Source organism: Protopterus annectens, chromosome 1.part1 (genome assembly GCF_019279795.1).
Source record: "Protopterus annectens isolate FY-2018-M chromosome 1.part1, PAN1.0, whole genome shotgun sequence".
Taxonomy (NCBI): Eukaryota; Metazoa; Chordata; order Ceratodontiformes; family Protopteridae; genus Protopterus; species Protopterus annectens.
Genome location: NC_056726.1, coordinates 538534071 through 538559687, shown reverse-complemented (window position 1 = coordinate 538559687; position 25617 = coordinate 538534071). Strand labels below are relative to the sequence as shown.

General features: G+C 40.6%; 1 protein-coding gene across 1 annotated transcript in view; it reads left to right on the top strand.

Moving 5' to 3' along the window:
• The window catches only part of TMX2 (thioredoxin related transmembrane protein 2), a 148882-nt gene that overhangs the window by 104301 nt on the left and 18964 nt on the right, over positions 1–25617 (top strand). The window contains exon 7 of the mRNA XM_044087129.1: positions 24652–24781. Within this exon, the coding sequence (XP_043943064.1) occupies positions 24652–24781 (130 nt within the window). The remainder of the gene's footprint in view (positions 1–24651; positions 24782–25617) is intronic.

Here is a 25617-nt window from a genome sequence, read left to right as displayed (position 1 = left end):
ATCCACCATGGCCTACAACCAACCATTGGTTATTGCTATATTATCCCATGGTAGATCGCTATTAGTGGTACACCTGTGTTACTAAACTATATGCCAGTCATACATTTTACAATCTTATTTTGTTCTAATTTGCTTTTACTTCAATATAACTGCATTTATTTGTCATTTGACTGTGCTACATTTGTATGTTGAAATCTGCTATAGACTACAGACAACACCTACTCACAGTAAACTGTATATCCTAACAATTATATCATTAGAATTCTAGGCCACATGACAAGGAATCGGGAAGTAATTGGACAGCTGCTCGTCCTACAGTAAATACAGGTACACGTTTATTATTCTTAATAAACATAGTTCCACTGAAGTAATTAAAGTAAAATCTATTTATTTTATAACCAGCAAGCCCACTTTACATAATGACAGTGTAATTACAGTGAAAAGAAATAGTAACCAAATCTTTGCACTTGATCTTTAAGTAGTATTTAGTTTTCTCCAGACCATTCCAATGCAATCCTTCCTGATCAAATCCATCTCTCTCTGATTTCCTGGAAGTGTGCTACCGTTAGTCTTTTTTTCTACAGACTACAGTCTTCTCATGCCTGTAGTCCACCATGGCACTCTTTCTTTGTGTAGCCACAGAACTGTACACAGTACTACAGGTGTGACCTTAACAGTGCCTTTTCTAACTGGAGGTGATGGTATCTTTCCTGCCCACTCCATTAGCTTTTCTTCCCAGTATCCTTTTGGGCTTTGTATCTGCCACATCATTTAGTAATTTAGATGAGTGGTGGTAATCAATCCAGTACACTTTTTATTCTACATCTTCAGCCTTCATTGGTTACCACTACAGCATCTGTGGTAACTTAAAGGAAGACTTTTGCAGCTGGTATCTCATCTGGATTTATCCTGCTGCCCTCCAGTGATTGGGAGGTGAATTGCATTGTCTGATGTTCGAAGGTATGCATGGGCATCTGTTTAAAAAAGGTGTCACCACAATCTTAACAAGTACTATCAACTGATGGTCATACCTGCTGTGTAACATTTGAAGTCTCAGTCTTTCAACAGATATCATAACAAGCCCTGTGATGTCAAATTTAACATTTTATCTTTTTTTTTTTTTTTTTCCCTTTTATAACTACTGGCGAGAATCGATCATTGTATTTTTAATTAGCCCTGGTTGTTACTTGTGTGCCTGGTGAGCAGAAGTCTCATGGCAAATTAATGACTTTAAAGTGCAGGTCTTCAAAAATACCACAGTTTCAGTGACATTATTGTTAAATGGCAACTTGTGAAAAGCATGCCAATAAAACTATGTCCAGATCAGAGAAAAAAAATGGAGAAAAACAGGTTTAAAAAGTCAGAGAAACTGAAGAAACTTGCTCCGTCACTTTTGCCATGTCCTCTTTCATCTGTTAGAACAAATATGGGTGACTGTCATTAGTTTTGTTCTCATTTGCTCTGCTCCCCAGAGCATCAGCAGTTGGTCATTATATCCAATTGTCTAATAAAGGCTTTATCCAAGAATCGTATACAAGCAGCTGCATGGAATTTCTGCACCCAGAGAACAGGGTTATCAGTGTCACCTGCTGATGAAGCTGATTGATGCGGTGGTGGTGCTGCAGTAGCGTTGTCGTCTCACAGTAAGACGTTGCCTGTTTGATTCTCAACTAGAGTGTCTTCTGTGTGGAGACATGCGTGAATGGGCGTACCTTTGTTGAAGGTTGTGCGTCAGGGCTGGCAACTCGGCACGTAAAAATCTACTGCCAGTCATTAGCGGACCGGAGTTCCACTGTGGCGACCCCTAACCGGAAAAAGCTGAAAGACACAACAACAAACCAGTACTTTATTGCCTCAGATTACCAGCTCCATAGTCATCTAGAAAACTGACAACACTTCAAGGCAGTACATTTAATTGGATTCCCTGATAGAATAATAGGGCTATTAAGGAGGAGGAGATGTGAAAAGTCTGAGGCAAGAATTAAGGTGAGGGAGTTCATGCCTGACAAGTTGTGTTTGAACAGAGGAACACAGTGGGGGGTGTTCTTTCTCCTTTATTTGCTTTATATTTAGAGCCATTGACAAAGTAAGGGACTCAAAAATTCAATGATAAAATTGGTATGGTACTCAATTTGCAGGTGATACTATTTTGTATTTGAAAAGTGCAGAAAATTATATTTGAGTGTTGTGGAATTTTTGAGACGGTTCCAAGCTTTTTCTATAAACTTAGTTATAACTATATACATTTATTTGTGTACCATGCATGAATTGGTTCAGCAATGCCCATACATCTGGGCCCATATTTATGAGTACATAAGATGAAGTATTGATTCTGTTATAACAGATGAGGATGTGTGAGAAGAAAGTAAATGAGATGGTGCAAAACTTGAGAAACTGGAAGTTCCTGTTTATAATATGGCATATAGGATACAAGCAGTGAAAATGTTTTTAGTTCCCTTAGTCAGGCATATGGTTATCAAATACAGGAGGGGTTGTGGATCCTGATTAATGCAGACTAATGCAGAAATGAAGGAATTTATCTTGGAGTGAAAGAAGGCAAAAGTTAAGTGAGATAAGCTAATAGCCAGTAGGGCATGGAAATAGTACATGATAACTATAAGAATTAAACGGAGTAGGACGATAAACCAAAGACTGGGAAAAGAGAATGGAAAAGAAATTAAGAAACTGACAAGGGGAAGACATTTGTAAGGCTCCCAAGTGTGTAACAAAGTCGAAGGTTTAGGAATTTTTTTCTTGGTAGCATTTGCATACGTATTTTTGCACCCCGTGTAGACATCAGAGGCTTTTTTTCTCAGTTCGATAGCAAATGCTGGAGGTGTGATGAAGAAAGAGGTAGCTGTGAACATGCTTTTTAAGGATTGTAACGAGTTGGCACATTTTTAAAAATTAAAGTAACCAAATTGATGTTACCAATTCCCAAAGCCAGTGCAAACTCAAACCTACATGAATCACTTCCCAAGGTGTAGAAAATACTTTTATTACTTGAGCACTTTCATCTGGGACAAAATATCCATACTTCTTCAGGATTCAGGACACTAAACCAGAACAAATAAAAATCCATCAATCTTAAATAATGCCATGGTGATCAGAGATGACCAATTAACAATTACTGCATAAAAATCAACATTTAAAAAGACAGTAACAAGTTGATTCAAATCCAGTTCAAATAACTGTAAGCCAAACAGATCAAATGACTGTACCTTTCATAAAAATTATTTTAAAAAGTGTTTTATGTATACAAACAATACAAATAGATTTCAATGATTATTTTGTGTTTTAATTTCATATCTTAGAGTTAAGAAACCTTTCTGGTTAAACTCGGAGCTTGGCAACCCTAAGTTTTAATACACTGCCAGTAGTTATGCTGCCATTCAAACCGGGCAGGACTGCAGTATCCAATGTTAATCGCCATAAAAGTTCCTTATTTTATATTTTACCAAGGTCTACCCCTGGGATTGATGGTACTTTTTTCTAATATGGTAAATAAAATTAAAATAGGACTCTGGTGTTTTTGACCATCTTTGAACAAGGCATCATTTTTCAGTGTAATCTAATGTTCATAAATACATTTTTAAAGAGCCCTTTCCATTTTACCTATATAGAATGAGTCACATAAGGAGCAGAGTGCTATATAAACAACACCTCTGATATTACAAACACAGGATTGAGGTAATGCAGTTTTCGTTCCCCTAATAAAAATATTGCTCCTCTGAAAAATATAACTGTGATTACAATGCTCACACTTCTTGGTACCTCCAAATAAATATCAGAGAGTCTCCATCCTATTCCTCTTTGACTCTATTATTTGTTTTTCATATTTTGTCCACTTTTATTCATGAAATTGAGGGTACTTGCCCACAGTTTCTAAAATCTCATCCTGAGATTTAATGATACACCAGTTCCTTATAATAATGTTCTTCACCTCTTCAATATTGGGTTAAAATTTTAAAACCAAGGTTTTATTAAAATACTTCTTCTCACCTTCAAATAGAGTATTGTTAACATTGCCATTAGTGAGAGTTTTGGAGTTGTCAAACAAACCCCTCCTCAATAAAGTAAGAAATTTAGTGAGTCTCCCCAGGGTAACTTCTCTTCTTATATTAGAAAACAATTCATCCAATTACCTTCTTGGTTTAAACATATCAAACATATCTGACAACTTATCACATTCTTTTTATATACAATTATCAGATACCATCCTGGTGAGCTGAAAGAAAATGCCCTTTAGTACAAAAATGGACCCTAGTTAAAGGATTGTAACTCTCAAAATGGAAGTAGGAATTGGAAAAAGTGGGCTTCCTGTATATGTTTAAAAGCAAACCCTTTATTATATCCCTTGAAATCTCTACGTTCAAAATATTAATCACCTCTGCATAATATTGAAAAGTAAATTTCAAAAACAAGGATGTGTTGTTAATAGAAGTAAAAAAATATATATAATAATCTAAACCATCTAAATTGTCATTTCAAGAATACATATATTATCCAAAAACCTTAAATAGAGGTTATAACTAGAGGCAAACTTGGATTGAAAAATATATTTACATTCCCAAGTTAGCATAACCAAATTAGCATAAGCTGGGGTACAACTGTACCCATAGCTAAACCCTTTACCTGCTTAAAGTGCTCCTCTTCAAAAAGATGTAATAGTTGTCCATCTTATTGTAATTCTTCACTAATTCTTCATGGTTATCCATATGTCTTGATTAGAGAGAAATTCAAAGGATGCAGTCACTTCTGTAAAATAAATAAATAAATAAAAATAAAGTCAATAACTACTCGGGGATGAAGTACCCTGACCACTGATGCTGAAGAGACCACTTAGGAATCTGGAAAATCCAGGGGCTAGGAAACAACCAGGACAATCATTTGTCTCAATGGAAAAGATAGGTTGGTCCTGATATACATTCCAAATTTTCAACATATCTTGGAAGGTGGAAGTACTAAGAATATTAAGACTACACCATACGTTTGTGGCACATCAGAAAACGGAGGTAGCACTAATCATGTTGGTGTGGAGTCTGGCCATCCAGCAGAATCTGTTGCTAAAGGCCTTCTACATTCTTTTGGCCCCCAACACCCAGGCAGATCAACTGATGAGATTTTCTTGCAACAAGAGTAAGTGGAAGTTGTACCCACAGCTGTTTCATGGTATAAATGCTATGAGAAACCTGTTTACTTCCCCTTCTGAGGCTTGAGCTGAAGAAGTTTTGTTGTTACAAGTACTTGAGCAAATAAGCTTGGGGATTGAATGCTGTTTCTGTGTACTAGAACAAGGAGTTACACTATTTCCCCAAACTCACCCTCTCCTCCCTGGGTTCCAGCTCAAGGCAAGAGAAACAAAGTAGATCTCATCCTAATAGCCCCATTTGATCAGGACAGCCATGATTCGCACAATTAATACAACTAAGGAGGGAAAAACACAAATGCTTCTTTACACTGTTGACCAAGTAGGAAGAGACCCTAGTACTTGGAAAACTCAAAGGCATCAGACTAACAACCTAAAATCTAAGATCGTGGTACTATGTTGGACTCCTTTCTTGTAGTGGCACTGTATATTTCACAGAAGACGAGGAAAATGTCAGGAAATTCCTATCTGGTCAAGTAAAAGGTGTATCAATAAATTTTAAATAGCTTTGTTTTAAAATGTTTTTTTTTTGTCTAGAGCTGAAATAGCTTTTTCTAAACTAGCCTCAACCTTCTGAAATAAAATTCCACAAGAAATCTGAAGAATATCCATTTTAGTACACATTTTCCATATAGTCCTTAAGAAGCACTAGTGGTAAGCCTCATAATGTCATTCAACAATCATGAATAAACTTTCAGACTTTACACTATTTCTCAACATATGCGTCTCTCCTTAGGACATACATTTGTTGTATATAGCTACTCTTTTTTTCCTTTTGCTGGCTGTTGTACTTTACAACCTTTGTCGTGTTACTTTTCTGCTTTTTTTTAAATTGTTCCTTGTTTTACTAACCTTCTTTTATCCTTTCTGTCTTCAGACTTTGTTCTTCCTATTACTGCTGTGTTCTCCTTTTTCTTATCTTTATTGCATTTTCTGTTTGTGTGACTTTTTGATACCTGTGCATATATTCAGTAATTGTATTTGGTTATATATACTTCCTGATTTTTTTTTTTATACATACGATTTGGACTGCAAAACTTCACTTTCTTTATTGTTGGTTTCTTTGCAGCCCAGGTAGTATCTAAAAAAAAGTGTCCTGTGTTGAAAGCACTTAACCAATTGCCAACTATGAAATACATAATGTGTATACGTAAGTATATATTTATTTTGCTTTTGTTCACTGGGTTTGTTTGACTTGGTTTGGTCAAAAAAAAAAGAAAGAAAAAAACCTTTTCAGTGGAAGCCCATGGAGAAAAGGTCCAACATATTACAAACATTTTTAAACAGACATTCAGATGTACATGAACAGACATTAAGTAATGTATACTAAAAATACACACACAGAGTTCTTAATAGAGATGACTATTACAGGGTAAAAGATACTTCTGCATCAGTAGATGCTGAACATTGAGCATTTGAAGACATGTATTAGTGCATTTGTCAGCTAGATAGTAGATCATGTGATTAGTGCTTAGAAAGTTAAAGAAGTGGAGGTGAGCAAAAGCACAAGTTGGAGCAGAAAATGTTGATATTGTAGTTAAGAGGTGGGATATAAAGCAGATTCAGAGATAGTTATATCTATGGCTATCACGAGGTTTATATTAGAAGTATAGAGGTGGTGTGTATAGCATCACAAACCAATGTATATAGCTGGAGATGCTAGTAAAACTGTTCATGTATTGGCGAATACTGATTGTGGAGTATAGGATTAGTCTGGCAAACTAACAGCAACACTGACATTTATCTTCGACATGTACCAGAGCAGATCCATTGATCTGATAGGTGATTTAAATGAATTTGCATTCTGAATGGATTTCAGTGGTAATAAGATGTGGTTACATAGTTTAGCTACACTATTTAAATATAGAGAGTCAGCTGCAGTATTAGATGATTTGGTTATAGTGATTTAGTGATTTTTCTGTAGAGCATAAAATTCTGTTGGGGGAGTAATGTTGTATTAAGTTAAGGGCTGTGCAATTTTCTGGCTTATAGAGCAGTCTGTGTATTGTAGTTAGCTGAGAAAGGGCTAGGTGATATAGTAGTTCTAACCAGTTTAATTCTCTGAGCTCTAGGCAGTGGTGTGGTCTATTGTTACAGTTTCCTACAAATTTGGCTATTTTGCTCCAATTTGTATAGTTGTGTGACTTTAAGGTTAGTGAAGATTGAAGTAGCATAGAGGAGAAATGGCTGTAAAGTAGTAGATGCTATACGTTTTATGGCTATATCAGTGAGGGAGGTTTTTATTGTGTATAACGTACCTAGTTTTTGTTAGCCAGGTTTGATGCATGGTGGTTGAATTTCATCTATGATGCCACCCAGTAATTTTGTGTGGTTGCTTCTTCTGTCAAGCCGGTGTTGGCAGAGTTAATCTTTTTCATTTGGCTTTTCCCGATTAGGGGTCGCCACAGCGGATCATCTGTCCACTCATGATTGGCAGTGGAGTTTTAGTGTCGAGTTGCCAGCCCGGCTCCCAACCTTCCACAGAAGGCACACACACACTCACACCTAGGGCCAATTTAGTGTGTCTAATCCACCTACTGCATGTCTTTGGGATGTGGGAGGAAACCTACACGACCACAGGGAGGACATGCAGACTCCGCACAGAAGGCACCCCAGCCGAGAATCAAACCGGAGAACCTCTTGCTGTGAGGCGTGTTGGCAGAGTTAATAAGTGAATAGAATTGTTTGGTACAGATTTGTTTTGGGGTGAAGAGCAGTTTGTGTCTGGCTCACGTGGATACATGAGTACATATTCATTCTGAGGTATTTTCAGTAGGGTTAGGGCTTGAGCTTGGTATATGTTTCTGTTAAAATACATCTTTCATTCATCTCCACTTGTGTGCCACTGAACTACCCCTTAACACCGATTTCCATAGTTGGATCATTTTTGAAATGGTGTTTTCCACGTGGATCCTCTAAGAAGACAAGTTCCTACTTATCTCTGCAGTGCTCTGGTCTACTCTGTGATTGGCTCAAATGGCTCTTCAGTTTTGCAATCAGTGAAACTGCTATAAAATTCATTCCTGTCCTGGAAAACACTTTCTAGTAGCAGTAACTTCATTGTAAAGAACTGAGCTGCAAGCTGTAGTTTGTAAAGAACTTTATACACTTTCACAGAGATGAAATTTCATTAAGAACTAATCCCTCACTCATGGCAAATGTAATCTCAGTATTTGATGTGAAGTAAACTTTTCAGCTTTCAGTAGTTTTTTTTCCCCAAGCCCTAAAATAAGGGAAGAAAGATTTTTGCAGCTGATAGATTTACGCAACTAAGCTACTGCACTGAGAGAATGAGGCTTCCAGTAAATGGAACAGCTGCTTGTTTTCTTTTCAACAATAATACAGGGCAGATCATTATCCAAAGACTCTCTAAATAGCTAGGTAACTGTGCTGTCTTTTGTTGTTCTTATGGGAAAAGCCTACAAGGGTATTTCAAAGCTCACTCCGCTAGAGCAGCAGCTACCGTAACAGTTTTTCAAGAATATTCCAATCCAATTCATCTCCAGAGCAGCCATCTGGACTTAAGTTTGCCTGCCTTTTAGGAGTAGAGTAGGTTTTGCCACCAAAATCTTGCAGGGTATTCTAGCTCCCTGACACTAGACTTGTGCTCACATTTTCACTGCTTTAGTATTCTTCCCATCCATTGTTAATCATACTTGATGTGCTAAGGATTCCTGCAGCTGTAGCCCCAGTTCAAAGGGGTAAGCCAGACAGATGATGCACAAGTGAAGTGGATTATCAAGGAGTAGTCTCATGAGATGTCTGAAAGAAGACAGCTGCTAAAGGAACAAAAATGTTGCTTATAAATTACTGCAGCAGTGTTCCTTTTGATGAACATAGAGCAGGTGTGTAAGCTGACCTGCATCCTTGTATAGAGGTGGGGTGAGTAGTAATGTATATGGCTGGAAGATCCTAGTAAAACTTTTCAAGTACTGCTGAAGACAGACTGTCTTTGGCTATAAGGATCAGAGCTGCAGTGTAGGCTTTCTGCAACCAATTCCCTGCGTAATACTTGTAAATCCATTTTATTTCAGACTAGCACGGCACTGTAGAACCCATACTTCCCTAAAGTCAAACTTCATTTTCACAAAACATCACTTGCATGGCTTGAGGCAGCTGGAGTCAGTATTGCAATTCCAGACTGTAGTGTCTTGGCCTTTTATACATGGAAGATTCATTCTCGTTCCAAACAGACACCTCATCTCCACAATTTCTTCATGTTGTAAAAAAGGATGGGAGATCCTTCTTAAAGGTTTTCCTTTTGGGCTGAGACTTGTTCAGTGGTACAGAGTCTTATTTTGCACTGTGAAAACAGAACTGATTTGTTTTTCATTTGTATCTGTTGTATCTGTTTGCCTCCTAGTATATTCTTGAATCCTACCATAAGATGTTTTCTCAAAGGTGTCCTCCACCTCAAGCCTGCTCATTGAGTGCAATCCTCAGCATAAAGTTTCTTCTTTATGGTAGAGAAGGTGAAAAATGGACTCTTTAAAACCAGTTCAGTCAGTGGGTAATAAATTGCTATCCAAGTAAACTGTCTTGGAGGCTGTAACCTGTGGTAAAAAAAAATCTGATGTACAGGTTCTTGTTTAAAAAGCATTGTACAGCTTTCCACAGTGGCCAAAAAAAGAACTCGCTGTCTTTTAATCGGTCCTTTAATATCCAATTATTTCTCCTGAGCATAAAAATAAGGGGATATTAGCTGATTCACATCAGGGCTACATACGTAGGTAGCTGAGATACTACTTGAAAAGACACTAGAAAGCTTGAGCAATGCTATGCTTTTTCAAGGAAAGCTAGAGATTCCCTGTTACCAGGCAAAACTGTTTTCTAGGGGTTATGACCAGCTGTAGTCTTTTTTTTTTATGACAAATGTAGGAAAATGTCAGATTTATCAGGTTTACTATCAGAGTGCTGAACGTTAGTTCAGCAAACGTGGAAAGTCAAATGTTAGTCAGTCAACTTTCCATATTGCCAAACGATAGGAGATCAAGATTACATATCCGAGAATGCAGGTGTGCATTCACTGATATGAACTCGATATTATGAGTAGAGTCGCAGTACAGTGCGGATTGGGAAATGTATCCCTTTCCTCACTGTAGTGCGATATCTAAGTTAAAATATTTAATTTGCAGGGGATGCAGCCCCCCATGGGGGGGGATACAGGGAGGCTTGACCCCTGCTAAAACATGAATGACAGTGTAGGTGTGTAACAAACATTTGCACCTACACTGCCATCACATTACAATTTCGATATAAATGTCGAATCTGTTGATGTCAATCAAATAAGTTGACATTTTCACTCTATTCATGCAGGATGATGTCATTTTCGGAATATCAACCGTTCATGCATATGAACGTTGATATTTTGATAGGAAACCAATTTATCAATGCTCACTTCACAGGGCTATTGTAGAGTATTACAAAAATATTTAAGTACATTGGAAGATGCAACATTGGCAGGTGGGCAAACCTTTAAGACACTGCAGGCTGAATGCCTAGTCTGATAGAAGGTCAGACTTTTTGGCTCATTTGTGTTGAAGTGATCCTGGAATTGTACTGTGCCCTGTTTAGCTGTTTGTACTGCTTGGCATTCTGAAAATAACTAATGATTACTGCTGCCTAGTGACTTTACCAGAGGTAAGATAATACTGTTAAGCAGACTTGCTATTTAATAGTATCTATTTGAGGAAGAAATGACTTTAGTGCTAAGGCATTTCACTTGGATTTAGGTTCTGCTTCATTTTAGTGATTTATGTCCTACAAATGCTGTTTTACAAAGTTATAGTTTGTTTCACAGTAACAACTAATTGCAGACATTGTTGGTTGCTGTTTATAAGTTTTACTAAACTTAACACTGGGACTTCTCACATAAGAGACCTAAAGGTTCCACCAGTGGCTTTTTTGGAGGACTTGCTCACATCTTTACAAATCTTCCCATCAGACATGCGTTGGCTCTTAGAAGAAGACAGCAGCTAGAGAGATTTGGACATGTGCAGTGCTCCACAAGTAAGTTGAAATCCATGCAAAGTAATTATCACCTAGGTGAGTTACTGTTATGGTGAACACACTACTCAGCTACTTTGTATTTGGTGGATCATTCCAGTTTTAGCCTCTGAGTGTCTGCTTCTGTTTTCTTTTCTGATATTGGACACCTCTGATATCTACTCATTCATTTGGCTGATTGTAGAGCCAATGAGCGAGAGTTTGTGTTGCTGTGACTGAAAAGGTACAAGTAACAGACATGGTAGTCTTTGTAGCACTAGAGTGGTGACATTACCAGTGGTACTAAGCAGTACTGCAGAACTGTGTGGGTGTACAATTTGAGAAAGAACGTGATGTTAGGAAATTGAACAAGAATGTGGAAATTCTTTATACAGTATGATCCAGCTGACATGCTAAAAAGATATGTGAATCTGTAGTTTGTCTGTTGCATACTGAAGTGAGGACTGAACTGCCACAGACACTGCCTGATGTTCTTTGGATTGCTGGCTCTGGTTTAAAGAGCCAGGATTCATTCTGCTGCTGCTGCTTCTTGCTGATAAGTTGGGGAGCTGCTAACAGATCCATCCAAGACCAAGTATGTCTAGATGATTGAGTGCATGTATGATTTGTCAGATTTTGCAGTGTCTGTATATTTTTTACCATTTGTTAATGGATTAGGGGTGTAGAGTACACAGAATCAAGGCTGCCTCGTTCTCTGAAGTGTTTGCTGCAGCGTTCAAGCTGCATTATGTAATTGCTTATTTCTTAAGGGTACATAGGTTTTTTACTTTGTATTTTACTGACTGTAGCAGAAGTGCAATGAAAAGTACTGCATGGAAAACCCTAAGCTGTTTAGTGTAGAGACATGTTAAATGCTTACTTCAGGAGTTGCAGAGTTCAGCTTGACTGAATATTAGTGGTTTTGTTTTTGTTAATCTAGAGTAGTGCTCCCTGTATTTCACATGCATGATACAACACCAGATGTTCTTCGTGTTTCACTGTTGCAGTCATCACCTGTGGGTTATCCCTGCTGTGGTAGCCCTCGGCCAGCCCGAATACCAGAGTCAATGTTTTTCTGTGTCGGCTGCTGTCACCTGTAGTCTGATGTCAGATCATCAGTGCTATAAAGCAAGGCAGCCGACAGTCTTTCTTGCCGTGGAGCCTGTAGCAGAAGCAGTTCACAAGTGTGCTGGTCAGTCGCTACCAGAGTTTGAATTACAGCTGAAAACATCTAAAGCTGAGTACCCCATTGGGGACCCTTTTTTCTTTCACTAACCGATGTCCGAAAAGGTTAACTATCGTCTCGCCTGTGGAAAGCAGATCCCACACAGAGACTTAGGCCTAGACCACGACGTTCCCCACATCCGGTTCTGTGCCCTCTTTAATGCAAGAACTATTCGCCATAGAGCTCTTATTGTAGGCAGGTATTTTCATCTTCCGTCTTCGCATTCCGAAATGGCGTCCATCAGCCAACAATCTGTGGACATTCCGAAAAAATGCAGAGATAAAGGTAGAAACAGACCGCACAAGGCTAAGCCTTCCGATGACTCTACCTTTTAAGCAGGTCTTCAGTTCTCTGGAATTCAGTGAGGTGCTTTTGCAGCCCCTGATGCCCGATTTGATGTCCACGCAGGCCTCTACTGAGACCCTTTCAGAGTCCGGTATGCCGCAGAAATCTTCTTAGTCTTCCGAGCCTTTGGCTGTCTCTGCCTCGGTTGGGACCGGAGCCGCAACGCATGTACCGGCTTCTGAGGAGGCCTCTCGCACTACCGAATCTAGACAAAAAATGACGTCTTCTCATCCGACTACAGTTTGTCAGACCTATGGATACTCTTTGGCCTAGAAGCCAGGCCACTCCAGGAAAATCTACCTCTAGCCACCATCTTGCCCCTGCTCCACCATCCCAAGTAAAAATGCTTAAAACGGCAAAGGATTTCATCTCCCTTATCAGGGGTAGTCAGGCCACAACTTCTAAAAGGAAAAGATGCCCTTCTTCTGAAATACTGACAGAACAGGATTCTGAGGAGTCTGATTATTCAGATTTTGAAGAGGAACAACAACCTCTGACTGCTTATGAGGATTTAGATGCAGAGGAATCCATTCCTTCTGCCTCCCCACCTGAAAACCTTTCCTTTGGGGAAACCCTTCACACCCTCTGGGAACATTTTCATTGGGAATCTCAAGATTTCCCCCAGTCTAAGAAAAGACTTACCATCCCCCCTATTTTAGAAGTGGTGGATGTTTTCCATGAAGCCAGCTTAGCCTATGATGCCCTCCCACCTGCCCCAGTAAACTTGATGGGTATTACAAAGTACCGGATTCTCACAAATACCTGTACAGAAATCCTGCTGCAGACCCAGAGGGCTTTACTCAGCGACCTAATGGAGCTAAGACTAGTTCTGCCAAGAATCCTATTAGTTCTGACAAAGGATTCCAGAGCTCTGGACAGATGGGGTAAAAAAGTATACCCCTCTGCAATGTTAGCTATCCGAGCACTCAGCTGTCAGTTCCACGTGTTAAAATGTCAACAACACACTTTGGAACTATTGAAACAAAAGATTTCAACCTTTCCTGACTGTGCCAGTTCAAAAGAGTTAGCAGATTTACTGCACTCTACTTATCAAGTGGCCAAACACTCATTACACTGTGGATATGATGCCTAGAAGCCTCAAGCAGGGCAGCAGTGTCAGTATCTGTCATTGGGAGACATGCATGGTTGAAGGAACAACCTCTCCGTGATCATGTCAAGTCTAAATTAATTGATGCACCCCTGGATAAGCACCGCTTGTTTGGAGTAAAAGCAGAAGAGGTGCTTAAAAAGATGGAAGACAACGCAAAATCCATGCAAACAGTAAAACATTTCTTTTAGGTTCAACCTCCCAGGTTCAGCAGGAACTCTCCCGCTAAGCACTGGCCCTTCCCTGAATGTTAATTTAGTGTGAAGTGGTTGCAGTTTTTATTAGGAAAGTAATTTCTAGATGTTCATCGTGTTACCCTGCTGCAGTCATCACACTTGGGTTATCCTGTCGTCAGGTGGTCCCGCAATCGGCCTGAATTCCAAAGTCTTGGTCCGGCGTCAGTTGCTGTCGCTTCTTCCCTGATGTCAGTGCGCCAGGGGTATGTAGGAGGCATCCAACGCCATTTTCTCCAGTCTTTCTTGCCACGCGGTGCCCGAAGCAGAAGCAGTTCGCAAGTGCCGGTCGGCCGACTCCTGAGATTTTCGAAGTCGAATTTCAGATCCGAAGTCTTCAATAAAGCTAAATACCCCATTGGGGAAACTTTTCTTGCCTCAGACCGATGTCAGAAAAAGTTAACAATTGTATTTCTTGTGGGAAGCAAATACCTCATAAGGACTTTCATTCTTTTTGTATACCTTGCCTAGGCCCAGACCACGACATCACTGGTTGTCGGTTTTGTGCTAGGTTCAATAAGCAAACTATAAAGCAACGCTTTGATTTCGCATGACACTACTCCAGTAGGAAATTTAATCACACTATGCCGTCGGAGCAACTGACTACCGGCGTGCATAAAAAAAACGCAAAGATAAAGACAGGCAGCCTAGATCCAAGACAGACTCTGAGGCCTCGGCTGGGCCGGTCGCCGGTTCACTGGTTTTCAGTGAGGTGCCTACGCTGCCCCTGGCTACCGCAGAATTGGAACCCCAGACCACTTCGGATTCTATGGCTGAGAGTTCTAGGCCGACGCAGCCATTTTCCTTAGGCCCTACCGACGACACTGCAGAAGGAGAAGCCGGTGCTGCAGAAACGCCTTCAGTTTCAGAAGGTGTCTTCAGTCTGACTACTCTCACCATAAAATCTTACGCTAAGCTCAAGACTCCTCTAAAACCAAAAAAGACTGCACTTCAGTCTCCAGTTCAAGGCCCCATGCCTAAGAAACAGATGCTTAAAATGGCTGAAGATTTGATTTCTTTAATCAGGGGTTCCCAGCCCCCACCCGACAAAAGGCCTAGAAAAGAGGAGGATTATGCCTCCTCTGATCAAGTGTCTATTTCCTCAGGCTCCTCTGAGGAACAGGATTACTCTTTTCCCCCTTATGAAGATTCTGATGCTGAGGATTCCATTCCTTCAGCTTCTCCCCCTGAAGACTATTCCTTTGGGGAAACCTTACATACCATAAGGGAACATTTCCACTGGGAAGGTCAGGACTACTCCGACTCAAAGAACAGGCTCCGAGTGTTTCCTTTACTCCCCCAGCACAGACCACTTGCTATACCCCCAGTTTTAGACATTGTGGATGATGTTTAATTAGAATCTAGTCTAAATCCAAATTCTCTGCCTCCTGCTCCAGCCAAACCAGATAGATACTATAGAGTGACTGACTCACACAAATTCCTTTACAAAAGCCCTGTTTCTGATCCAGAGACAATCTCCCAGGGTCCCAAAGGGGCTAAGGCTTCTATGGCTAAAAATCCTGTACCCTCTAAAAGGGACTCCAGAGCACTAGATAGGTGGGGGAAGAAGGTTTACACCTCAGCTACTCTAGCTATGAGAGCACTAAATTGTCAATTTCACATGCTCAAATACCAGCAATTCCTAATGTCTCAAATAAAACAAAAGATGAGCACGCACCCTCAACAGTCTGAACTCAAGGAAATGCAGGATCTGTTGCATGCAGCTGAACAGGTGGGCAAACATACTTTACAGTGTGGATTTGATTCCTTGGAAGCTTCCTGTAGAGCAGCTGTTACTGGGTCTGTTATACATAGGCATGCTTGGTTAAAGGAACAAACTCTACCTGATCATGTTAAAGCAAAGTTACTAGATGCACCCTTACAGCAGGATGTCCTATTTGGGGTTAAAGCAGAAGAAGTTTTAAAGAAAATGGAGGATAAGGCAAAATCTATGCAGACGGTCAAAGATTTCTTACAGGTTCAGCCCCCACGCTTCAGCAGAAATTGTCCTTTCCAGCTACGGACAGACCACAGAGGGGTAAATACAGGCGCCCAAGGGGCAGAGGACAAGCACAAACCCATTACAAACCTCGACAATGGGGCAGTGCAACACAGAAGGGAGGAGAAGACAGGTCCCAAACTACTAGAAGGCAAACACAATGACTTAAACCTCAAACTGCCAAGCAAAACCCTCTTGGCAGCTCCCTTGGAAGGAAAATTAGCACTTTTTACAGACAACTGGTGCATCGTCACAAAGGACAAATGGGTCCTAGACATTATCTCACAAGGATACAGATTCCATTTCCACACCTTGCCAATGATAAAAGTAATGCCAAACCTGCCACAAAATCAATGGGCAGAGGCACAAAAACAAATTACAGCTCTCATGGACATGAGAGCCATTCAACTGGTACCTACACGGGAGCAAGGACAGGGATTTTACTCAAGGCTCTTTCTAGTCCCCAGAAAGGACAATGCTTGGAGACCCATTCTGGACCTTTCAGTTCTAAACACCTTCTTACAGGTACCCAAATTCAAGATGCTAACACTACAGCAGCTTCTTCCCATGCTGGGCAAGAAAGCATGGCTAGTAACATTGGACCTCAAGGAGGCATACCTGCATGTCCCTATCAGACAAAATTGCAGAAGTTACCTCCGTTTCATTGCAGGTTCAACCCATTACCAATTCTCTGCACTGCCCTTTGGCTTATCCACTGCGCCCAGGGTCTTCACAAAATGCCTGGCACCAGTAATTGCATACTGCAGACAAAGAGGAATTCAAATATACCCATACCTGGATGACTGCCTCATCCAAGCAGAAAGCAAGGACATTCTCTTACAACATCTGGCTTTTGTAAAACACCTCCTAAGTTGCCTAGGGTACACAGTAAACGAAAAGAAATCAAAACTAGTACCCTCACAAAATATGACATTCCTGGGTGCCAGCTTGAATACAATGGCCCAGATGGCTTATCTGACGCCAGACAAACAACTGCAACTGACTCAATACTTCAAAACAATGGCAACAAAGACCCAACTCCCTGCAAGAAAAATTCTGCAGGCCTTGGGCTTCATGGCATCTTGCATACTACTAATACCATTTGCAAAACTGCATATGAGGAAATTACAGTGGTACCTAAAAAGCGTATGGACTCAACACAGCCACAGCTTGGACACAATGATATCTCTCATTCCCTGCCTTCAACAAGAGTTTCTGTGGTGGTCACAGGCATGTCACCTCAACAAGGGTCAGCCTTTCACCTTACCCCCAGCCAGGCAAACTATGACAACATATGCATCGGACTATGCCTGGGGGGCACACATGGCAGGATGGTGCGTTCAAGGCATATGGACTGCAGATCAAAGGAATCTGCACATCAATCAAAAAGAAATGCTAGCTGTACAGAATGCCCTGACAGCTTTCAAGGACCTCTTACATCCAGGACAGCTTACAATAAGGACAGACAACACCACAGTAATGTGGTACATAAACAAGGGGGTACACACTCCTACCCTCTATGCAGGCAAGCAATGACCTTGTGGAACACAGCACTGGCTTACCAAGTTCAATTACAAGCTCAATTCCTGCCAGGAAAAAAGAACACATTGGCAGACGACCTAAGCAGAAACATCATGGATCCCCACGAGTGGAAACTGGATCAACAAGTATTTGCAATGATAACTCAAAAATGGGGGCACCCAGATGTAGACCTGTTTGCCAGCCCCCAAAAGTGCCAGCTAACAAAAATTTGTACAAGGACATTTCACCATCAAGCTTGGAAAGTGGACGTACTCTCATTCAGTTGGAAAAAGCTGACAGTATATGTCTTCCCTCCATTGTCCCTTCTCACAAAGGTGCTGCTGAAAGTCAGGATGGAGAGACCTCGAATTATACTCATTGCCCTGGACTGGCCACGCCAGCACTGGTACCCACTATTAAGGAATATGACCCAGGGCCCACCATGGATTTTACCACAAATTACTCATCTGCTCACACAGCAAGATAGTCAGATTCTACACAGCCAGCTCAAAACCTTAAATTTGGCTGCATGGCAAATCACTTAAGCAACCAGCCAGCTCCTCTTTCACAAGCTGTTCTGGATGTTATTCTGGAAGCCAGGAGGTCCATCATCAGGAAAGCCTACTCAGACAAATGGAAAAGGTTTTGCACCTGGAACCTAAAAATTATAAACGAAGGTTTACAGATTATTTTTCAAAAATGCACACTATTGAACCAATCAAAAATTGAGGGTAGTGCTTCGGTTTTAAAGTGTTAACTTATCTGAAAACCAGCTGGTCCACACTGTCAAGACAAAAACATTCTAATGTGCTGTGAAGTGCATTAGTCGGGAGTCCCTCAGAACACACACACCCTTGCTATAGTAGACATTCTGTGCTAAACAAGAAAATTTTTAGTGAGGTCAGAAAGGAAATGGTACTTTTTGTCATTATACATTTCCCATCATTTTTATACATGTTAGTGTGATTTGTCACTAAAATCGCCTCTGCGAAATGCATTAGGTTATACCAGGGGGTGTTATACTCCAGAACAGCAACCACACTTCATACACCCAGTAAGTTATTACAAAACACTAAGTTAGACACATTATTCAACAACATCTACATGTTCCTTCACTTGGAGATGGATTGTTGCACACTAATACACCACTGGCCTCTGCTCTGTCCTATGTGTTGGAAGGTTGTGTCTTGTACAGCTTTGTGATGAATTAATAGTGGCTTGTGTATTACTACCGCAGTTTCCTGGTACGTCTGTGAGACGCTACAGGCTCTGTTCAGCAATACACTATGTCCGTAATCTGCACTGTGTCACGTCTTAGAGAAATGACCTCCATGCTCCACCTGTATGATAACAAGGTATTTGTTAAGGAAACAAAACTGTAACGTTTCTGTTGTGCACAAACACAAGCTGTAATTTACTAAAGAATGCTGCTGGTGGTGGTGGTGGTGGCAGAGTGGGTTCAGATTTACTTAGTTTGTCAAGTTCCTATCCTAGACATGTAGTAAGGTAAATTAACTGCTCCAGCATGGCATCGGTCTGCAAGGTCGAGGTACAGTGTTGTGAAATCAGTTATGTGAATTATTTGAGATTTGGCAGTTAGAAGTGGTTGTTACAAGCACATAATTTTGTTAGTATTACAGTCGTGCTTCTAGCTAAGTTGGACCTAATTTTGTGGGTCAAGCAGCAAAACATGATGGCAGCACAACTAAAGCAAAAATTAAAATAGAATAGATGGGATGATGGCTTGCATCAGTGGCATACATTTTAATAACCATTCTTGCTTCAGCACGTACACACGCATGGTTTGGAAGTGTGGCTTTTGGATTCCTTACAATTTTAAGCTATTTGAACTTGGTCAGTACAAAGCAGTAAAGTAATATAAAACAGTAAAGTAAAAGAACATATGCAATGCATTCTATTATACCTTTGACCACCACCTGTGCTCCAACAGTATTTAAAACACTGTGGGTGAACTTAACTCAGCCTCCAGGTCAGTTTCTGCAGTAATCTTATTCCTATCACAAATAAGTTAAATACTTATTTTGCCATCAAGAAAATCTACATTTTATAATTTGCAATCTCATTATGATAACTACATAACAACAGTTGTGGCACAATAAAACCCGGAAGGTAAATTATGGTATTTGTACTGTTCATGCACGCGGAAAGCTGCTCTCCAAAAATAAAGGCATAATTAAAATACTCTCTACTTTTTTCATATTTCTTTTAAATTCTTCTAAAGCATTTATATTTAACTCTTAGAGCATTCCTTAACTGCACATTAACGAACAAGATAAGAACACCCTCCCACCAAAAACAGATGAGAGACTTGTACAAGGAAAGGCAGAATTATTCCGAAAACAGAGAAGAAAACTTGCAGCAGTTAACTTTGCCTGCTGCTTTGATTCCAAACAAGTTTCTAACAGCACTACCATACCACAAGCATGGCGGAAGCATTCCCATGCTGTCGGGCACTGTGTCTCAATGCTGATGTCATCCCGCACACCTTTCCATGTTGAAGACTTTGCGGGATACACTGGCGATGTGTGGTGATGTTGGTATTAAGTTTAACTAAGAATTGTAAATAAAGGGGAAAAAAATTGTGATTTCAAGGAGCCATTCAGTAATTTGTGGCACCCCATTATTTTAACCTCAAAACAGTGAAATTCCAAGGAATTTGGTACAGTTAAGAGGTATGGTTTTGATGGACCCTGCCGTCATATTGAAAGTAAAGAGGCTGAGAGGTCTGTTAATGAGTGTAATTACACAACTGTACCCTTTGATGCATGTATTTCCATTGATATTTTTCATATATAGCAGTCGTGTTACCGTGAGAAAACTGATCCTCAGTTCCTCTCATACCCAGGTATTTTTGTTCTCTTAAGTTCATAGGTAGGTACTAAGCTATTGGCCCAAGGGCCTAAGTAAGCCCAGCCAACAAGGCTCCCTGGCTTATGCCACCCAAGAAAGTTATTTTCCTGTGCCCCTGTCGAGCAGAGCCACAGAAGTGATCCCCGGGGTTTATTTCCTATTTCCCATCCACTCATCAAGATTTTTCTTGAAGAGTCTTAATGAGGAACTTTGCTTGATATAGATGGGTAGCTTGTTCCAGAGTATGGGCAGTCTCTGGCACAGGAATCTATCCCTCCAGTATGTCCTGTTTATTGTGGTGACAAGGTTTGGTCCCTAGAGCATGTAGCTCAGAGGGATTGGGATTTCTTTAGGTGCAGCATGTCCAACAGCTCTGAGTTTGACATAGCTTTATATGTTGGGCAGAGATCACCTCGGAGTAGGTGATATGCTATGGAGTAAAGCTGGAGTTTTTTGAGACTGTCAGTGTAAGGCATATGTTTGAGGCCAGTAGTCCTCTTTGTGAGGTACTTCTGTGGCTTTTCCAGCTGCTGCAGATGTCTTCTGAGGTACATTCCAAAAAGGGCGTTGTACTCTAATGGGTCTAATGAGTGTCGAGTAGAGGGGAACAATGACCTCTTTTTTTTTTCCTGGATGTGAACCGTTTTGTGATGAGATGTGTCACGTAGAAGTATTTCCTGACTATTGTGGCGATGTGATTATCAAAGGAGAGACTACTGTCCACCTGGGTCCCAAGGTCTCTTATCACGCTTTCGGCGTTAGACTGCCACCTATGTAGTAGTTCATGGGTACAGAATTTTTACCAAAGGGGATGACCATGCACTTTCTGGCATTGAGCTTGAGGCCATGCCTCTGACACCAGGCATCTGTCTCGGTGAGGCCCTTCTGTAGGATGTCCACATCATTTGGGGACTCGACTATGGCTCCTAGTTTGCAGTCATCTGCGAACTTCATTAGCCAAAGGCTTAGCCTGTACTTCAGAGAAGTAGATACCAAACAGGAGAGTTCCCAGGACTGAACCCTGTGGTACACCAATTGTCACTGGTTTGAAGTCAGATTTGGAGTCTGCAAATTGTACAGTGTGGGTTCCGTCAGTTGGCAACCCATCTTGTGACGTAAGGATTTATACCTAGTTTAGTGAGTTTATCTATAATTCCAGAATGGGGGATCGTGTCGAAATCCTTGGCGAGGTCAAGATAGGCTGTGTGAACCACCTTACCCTCGTCTACAGCATTGGTGACTGCCTCAAAGCAGTTGATCAGTTCAGGAAGCATGATCTGCCTTTCACAAACCCGAACTGGGTGGGGTCCAGAGTTTGGAGGTTACCAATGTCATTGAGTTCCATGATGTACGTTCCATGGCCTTACAGACCAGGCTCGTCAGGCTAATAGGGCGATAGCTCCCGGGATCAGAGGTGGCTCCCCCTTTGTGGAGTGGGATAACTGTTGCTGTGCTCCATTCAGTGGACACAAAGCCTGATGTGAGGCTATGATTGAACATGGCGCTTGGGTGGGGAGCCAGTTCGTTCTGAAGTTCATGTAAAACGCAGCCTGGGATGTTGTCCGGTCCCATGGATGCTGTGTTTTTGGCTTTAGAGAGTGCAGCTTTTACCTGCGTAATTGTGATTACAGAGACTCTGCATTCTTCCTGTATATATATGGGTCCTTTAGGGGGTGAAAGGGGGGGGGGTAAAACCTATCTGCCAGGATGTTGGCAATATCAGTTGGTTCTGTAATTTTTATGCTGTTGTGCTGTAACTCAGAGCAGATCTGGGTGTTGCCATTGAGATTCTTGACATAGCTATAGAATGCTTTGAGGTTGTCCTTAGAATCAGTGGTGATTTTGTTTTCATAGCTAGCTTTGGGAGGATCTTATAAGGGATGTTAGCTTCTTACTGAGGCTGACCAGGGAGCTCCTCCACTCATGGGATTTTACACTCTTTTGCAACAGTTTCTTCCTTCTGTTATAGAGTTTGTTTATGGCAGGGGACCACCAGATTGGTTTCCTTTTTTTGGAGGATAGTGTCTTGGTTCTGTTCGGGATAGCACGATCCAGGCACTCGTGTAAGTGCTTATAGAGTGCATTTGTGTAGGATTCAGCAGTCGTAACTGTGTTGTCCATCTGCATGGGTGCCATTAGGTTCGCCACTTCTGTCTTAAGAAGCATGAAGTTGACTTTGGAGAAATTTTTTACCGTGGTTTCCTGAATGAGGGGTGGGGGTGGGATGTGGATATCTAGGGTGATTAGCTTATGGTCGGATCTGACCAATGAGGAGTTGACTTCAGGTGTGGAACACTGGTTACTTATGTTGGTAATGACTAGGTCTAAGATTTTGTTGCCCCTGGTGGGGGTGTGGATGAGTTGATCCAGGGCATTGGAATTTATGAATTCCAGAAAGCATTGAGCAAAGGAGTTGGTACAGGAGTAGTTTTCCCAGTTAATGGGTGGGGTAGTTGAAATCGCCCATTATTAGGGTGTTTGATTGAACCCTAATATTGTTCAGTATATCAAGAAAAGAGGAGTGGGAATCCTGGGGCATGGTGGGGGATCTGTAGCAAGCTACAATTTGGATTGCAGTTTTGCTCTGAGTTAGTTGCACTTGGATAACCTCGGATGCATTATGCTGAGCAACTGGCCTGGAGGTGTGGATATCCTTAATGAATATGGACACACCTCTGCCTTTGGTGTTCCGGTCCAGGTCAGATGGCTGAAAAGTGTGGTATGAGTTATAACCTGGTAATGAAGGAGTGTACTCTGGAGCCTTGAACCAGGTCTCAGTCACTGCACAGATATCTATGTTCTCCATTTTAAGGAGTGCCTCGAGGGAGTGCATTTGGAGATTTAGACTTTCTTGTGATACAGTTTCATGTATGCCACTTTTGTACATACACACACACACACACACATGGTAGTAATGTATGTGATGGCTGAAATGTACCCAAGGATTGGGAAACTTGGTTTGTGCCATGCAGCTTCACGACTTGTCACTGAACTTGTTCCCTAAACATAAACTTGCTGTACAGACTATTAACTCTACCCCACAAACCAAAATCCTACAATATTCCATTTATCCTGTAGTTTGGGTTGCTGTTTCCTAATCATTCCGTGCATATATTTTTCCTGAGTTATTGAACAGAGCTTTACAGAGGCTGTCTGGACATTATATGAATGCAGTGTCATTTTTCCCTCTAGTTCTGAGGCAGGTTTTATTTTTATTAATAGGTAATTTTGTGGTATTGTATTGCAGTGAGGAATAGATTTATACTGTGGCTTAATTATTTTAATGTTGTTTAGTACACGTTTCAATTTTGGTTCCAGTTGCTGTTTTGATTATCCAGTTGTGGTTTGTTTTATTTTTTTTTCTTTTATCATTTTGCTGTAATAATTGTAAATTTTGTTTATAGAGTTTGATTGACATACATACACTCCAGTGAGGGTAGGTTGCTTTTGTTCCATTTCTTTCAAACGTGATTTGTAAAAACTGCTTGCACTTTTGTTTTTTGAATTGGTGGTGCACTGAAGTGGTATTTCACTTTTTCTCCACTGTTATGCAACTGTAGATTTGGCACATACAAGTTAAGGGGGGTGTCTCCCTGAGTGGGGTGCAGGGGTGACTTGAAAATATTAGTATTTTTAGGTATTTACAAGTTGTGCTGTTTGATGCAAGTAAAATGAAGAGTAACTCATTTTTGGGTGATTTGCTCAAATGTAGGATTAAAGAATTTGAGTATGTGGATATGGCTTTTTTGGAGTGGGATTTATGTGCATAGTATATAATCTTTACTTCTAGTATGAATGGAGTAGAGTTACAGTGAGTAATGACATGAACAGAATGATGGAACATGCTTTATGACATGAGGTAGGATGGTGATTAAAAACTATGTACATTTCGGCTCATATGTATGTTTTTATCACACTTTTTCATTAGTTTCCATTGGTAATGTATAGTATTTCTAACTTGTACTGCAGTTTGCTCACTATTCTGTACATTAAATCATTAAATCTCTTCAGTGAATGCTTGCTTTCCTTTTCATTTCCTTAATATGTTTCCCAGTGATCTGTCCCAGACTACCTAGTCTGTCTTGATAATGAAGATGGTTCTTTACTGGAAGTGTTCATCTTTTTTGTCTTACTGTAGAAGAACAGATTTGATTATGTGATCTTTAACTGTCCCCCAAATGTCCCTTTTTCTGTTCACTTTTTTTTTTTTTTTAGGTACAAAGTGAGTACATCACCTCTCACTAAGCAGCTGCCAACATTAATCATGTTTCAGGGAGGAAAGGAGGTAATGCGAAGACCACAGATAGATAAAAAGGGACGTGCTGTATCATGGACTTTCTCAGATGTAAGTCTGTAGCATTTAATCTAAATGTAGAAAGGGATCTGGTTATGAATTAAACACTTTTCCAGTAGTGGTAGTAAGTGGCATTTTTTACATGTTAATAGGACTTTCTGTAACACTGAAGCTCAGTTTTTTACTTTACAAACCCTTTTTGTAACTGGTTTTGTTTTGATCTGTGACTGTTTAAGCTGAAAAACGAACATAGGCTGCTGTAGAAAACTGCTGTACTTCCTGAGGAAGTAATCAGAATAAGAGAGGTGGCAAGACCTCAACTGAATGGTATTGGGACGAATATTGGGGGGGAGGTGGAGATCAGCATCATCACTTGTGTTCTATGTCACTGCACTTCATTTTCTGGGGAAAAAAGGAAACTGGCTGTTGGCGATGGCGGCTGACCTACTTTGCTTGGAGTCCCCAGAGAAAAAAAGTTATAAAGTATTCTCAAAACATCTAAGACCTATCATATACTTGCTGAGCGATGGAAGTCCTGTTATAGGTGAAAGGACAGTCAGCGGGAGGAAGAAAATGTTATTCCAAGGGAGAAAGGTTCCCTAAAGTTAAGCCAGACAGTGTCAAAGAAGTGAGAGAGATGCTAAAAGTCCATTACACCACCCGCTGTATGCAGGTCTATATTAGAACATTGAATGTTCTAAATAGTGAACACTCATATGAGCGAAAATACAGGACCTCGAAAACGTTATTATGGGAGGCTGTACCACCACCCCCACCCACGCTAACTATATATCCCAACGCCGAGATCGCACTGCAGTGAGGAAAGGGCAAATATTCATATTTTCACTGTACTGCAATGAGTGAAAGGGCAATTACATATGTCTTTT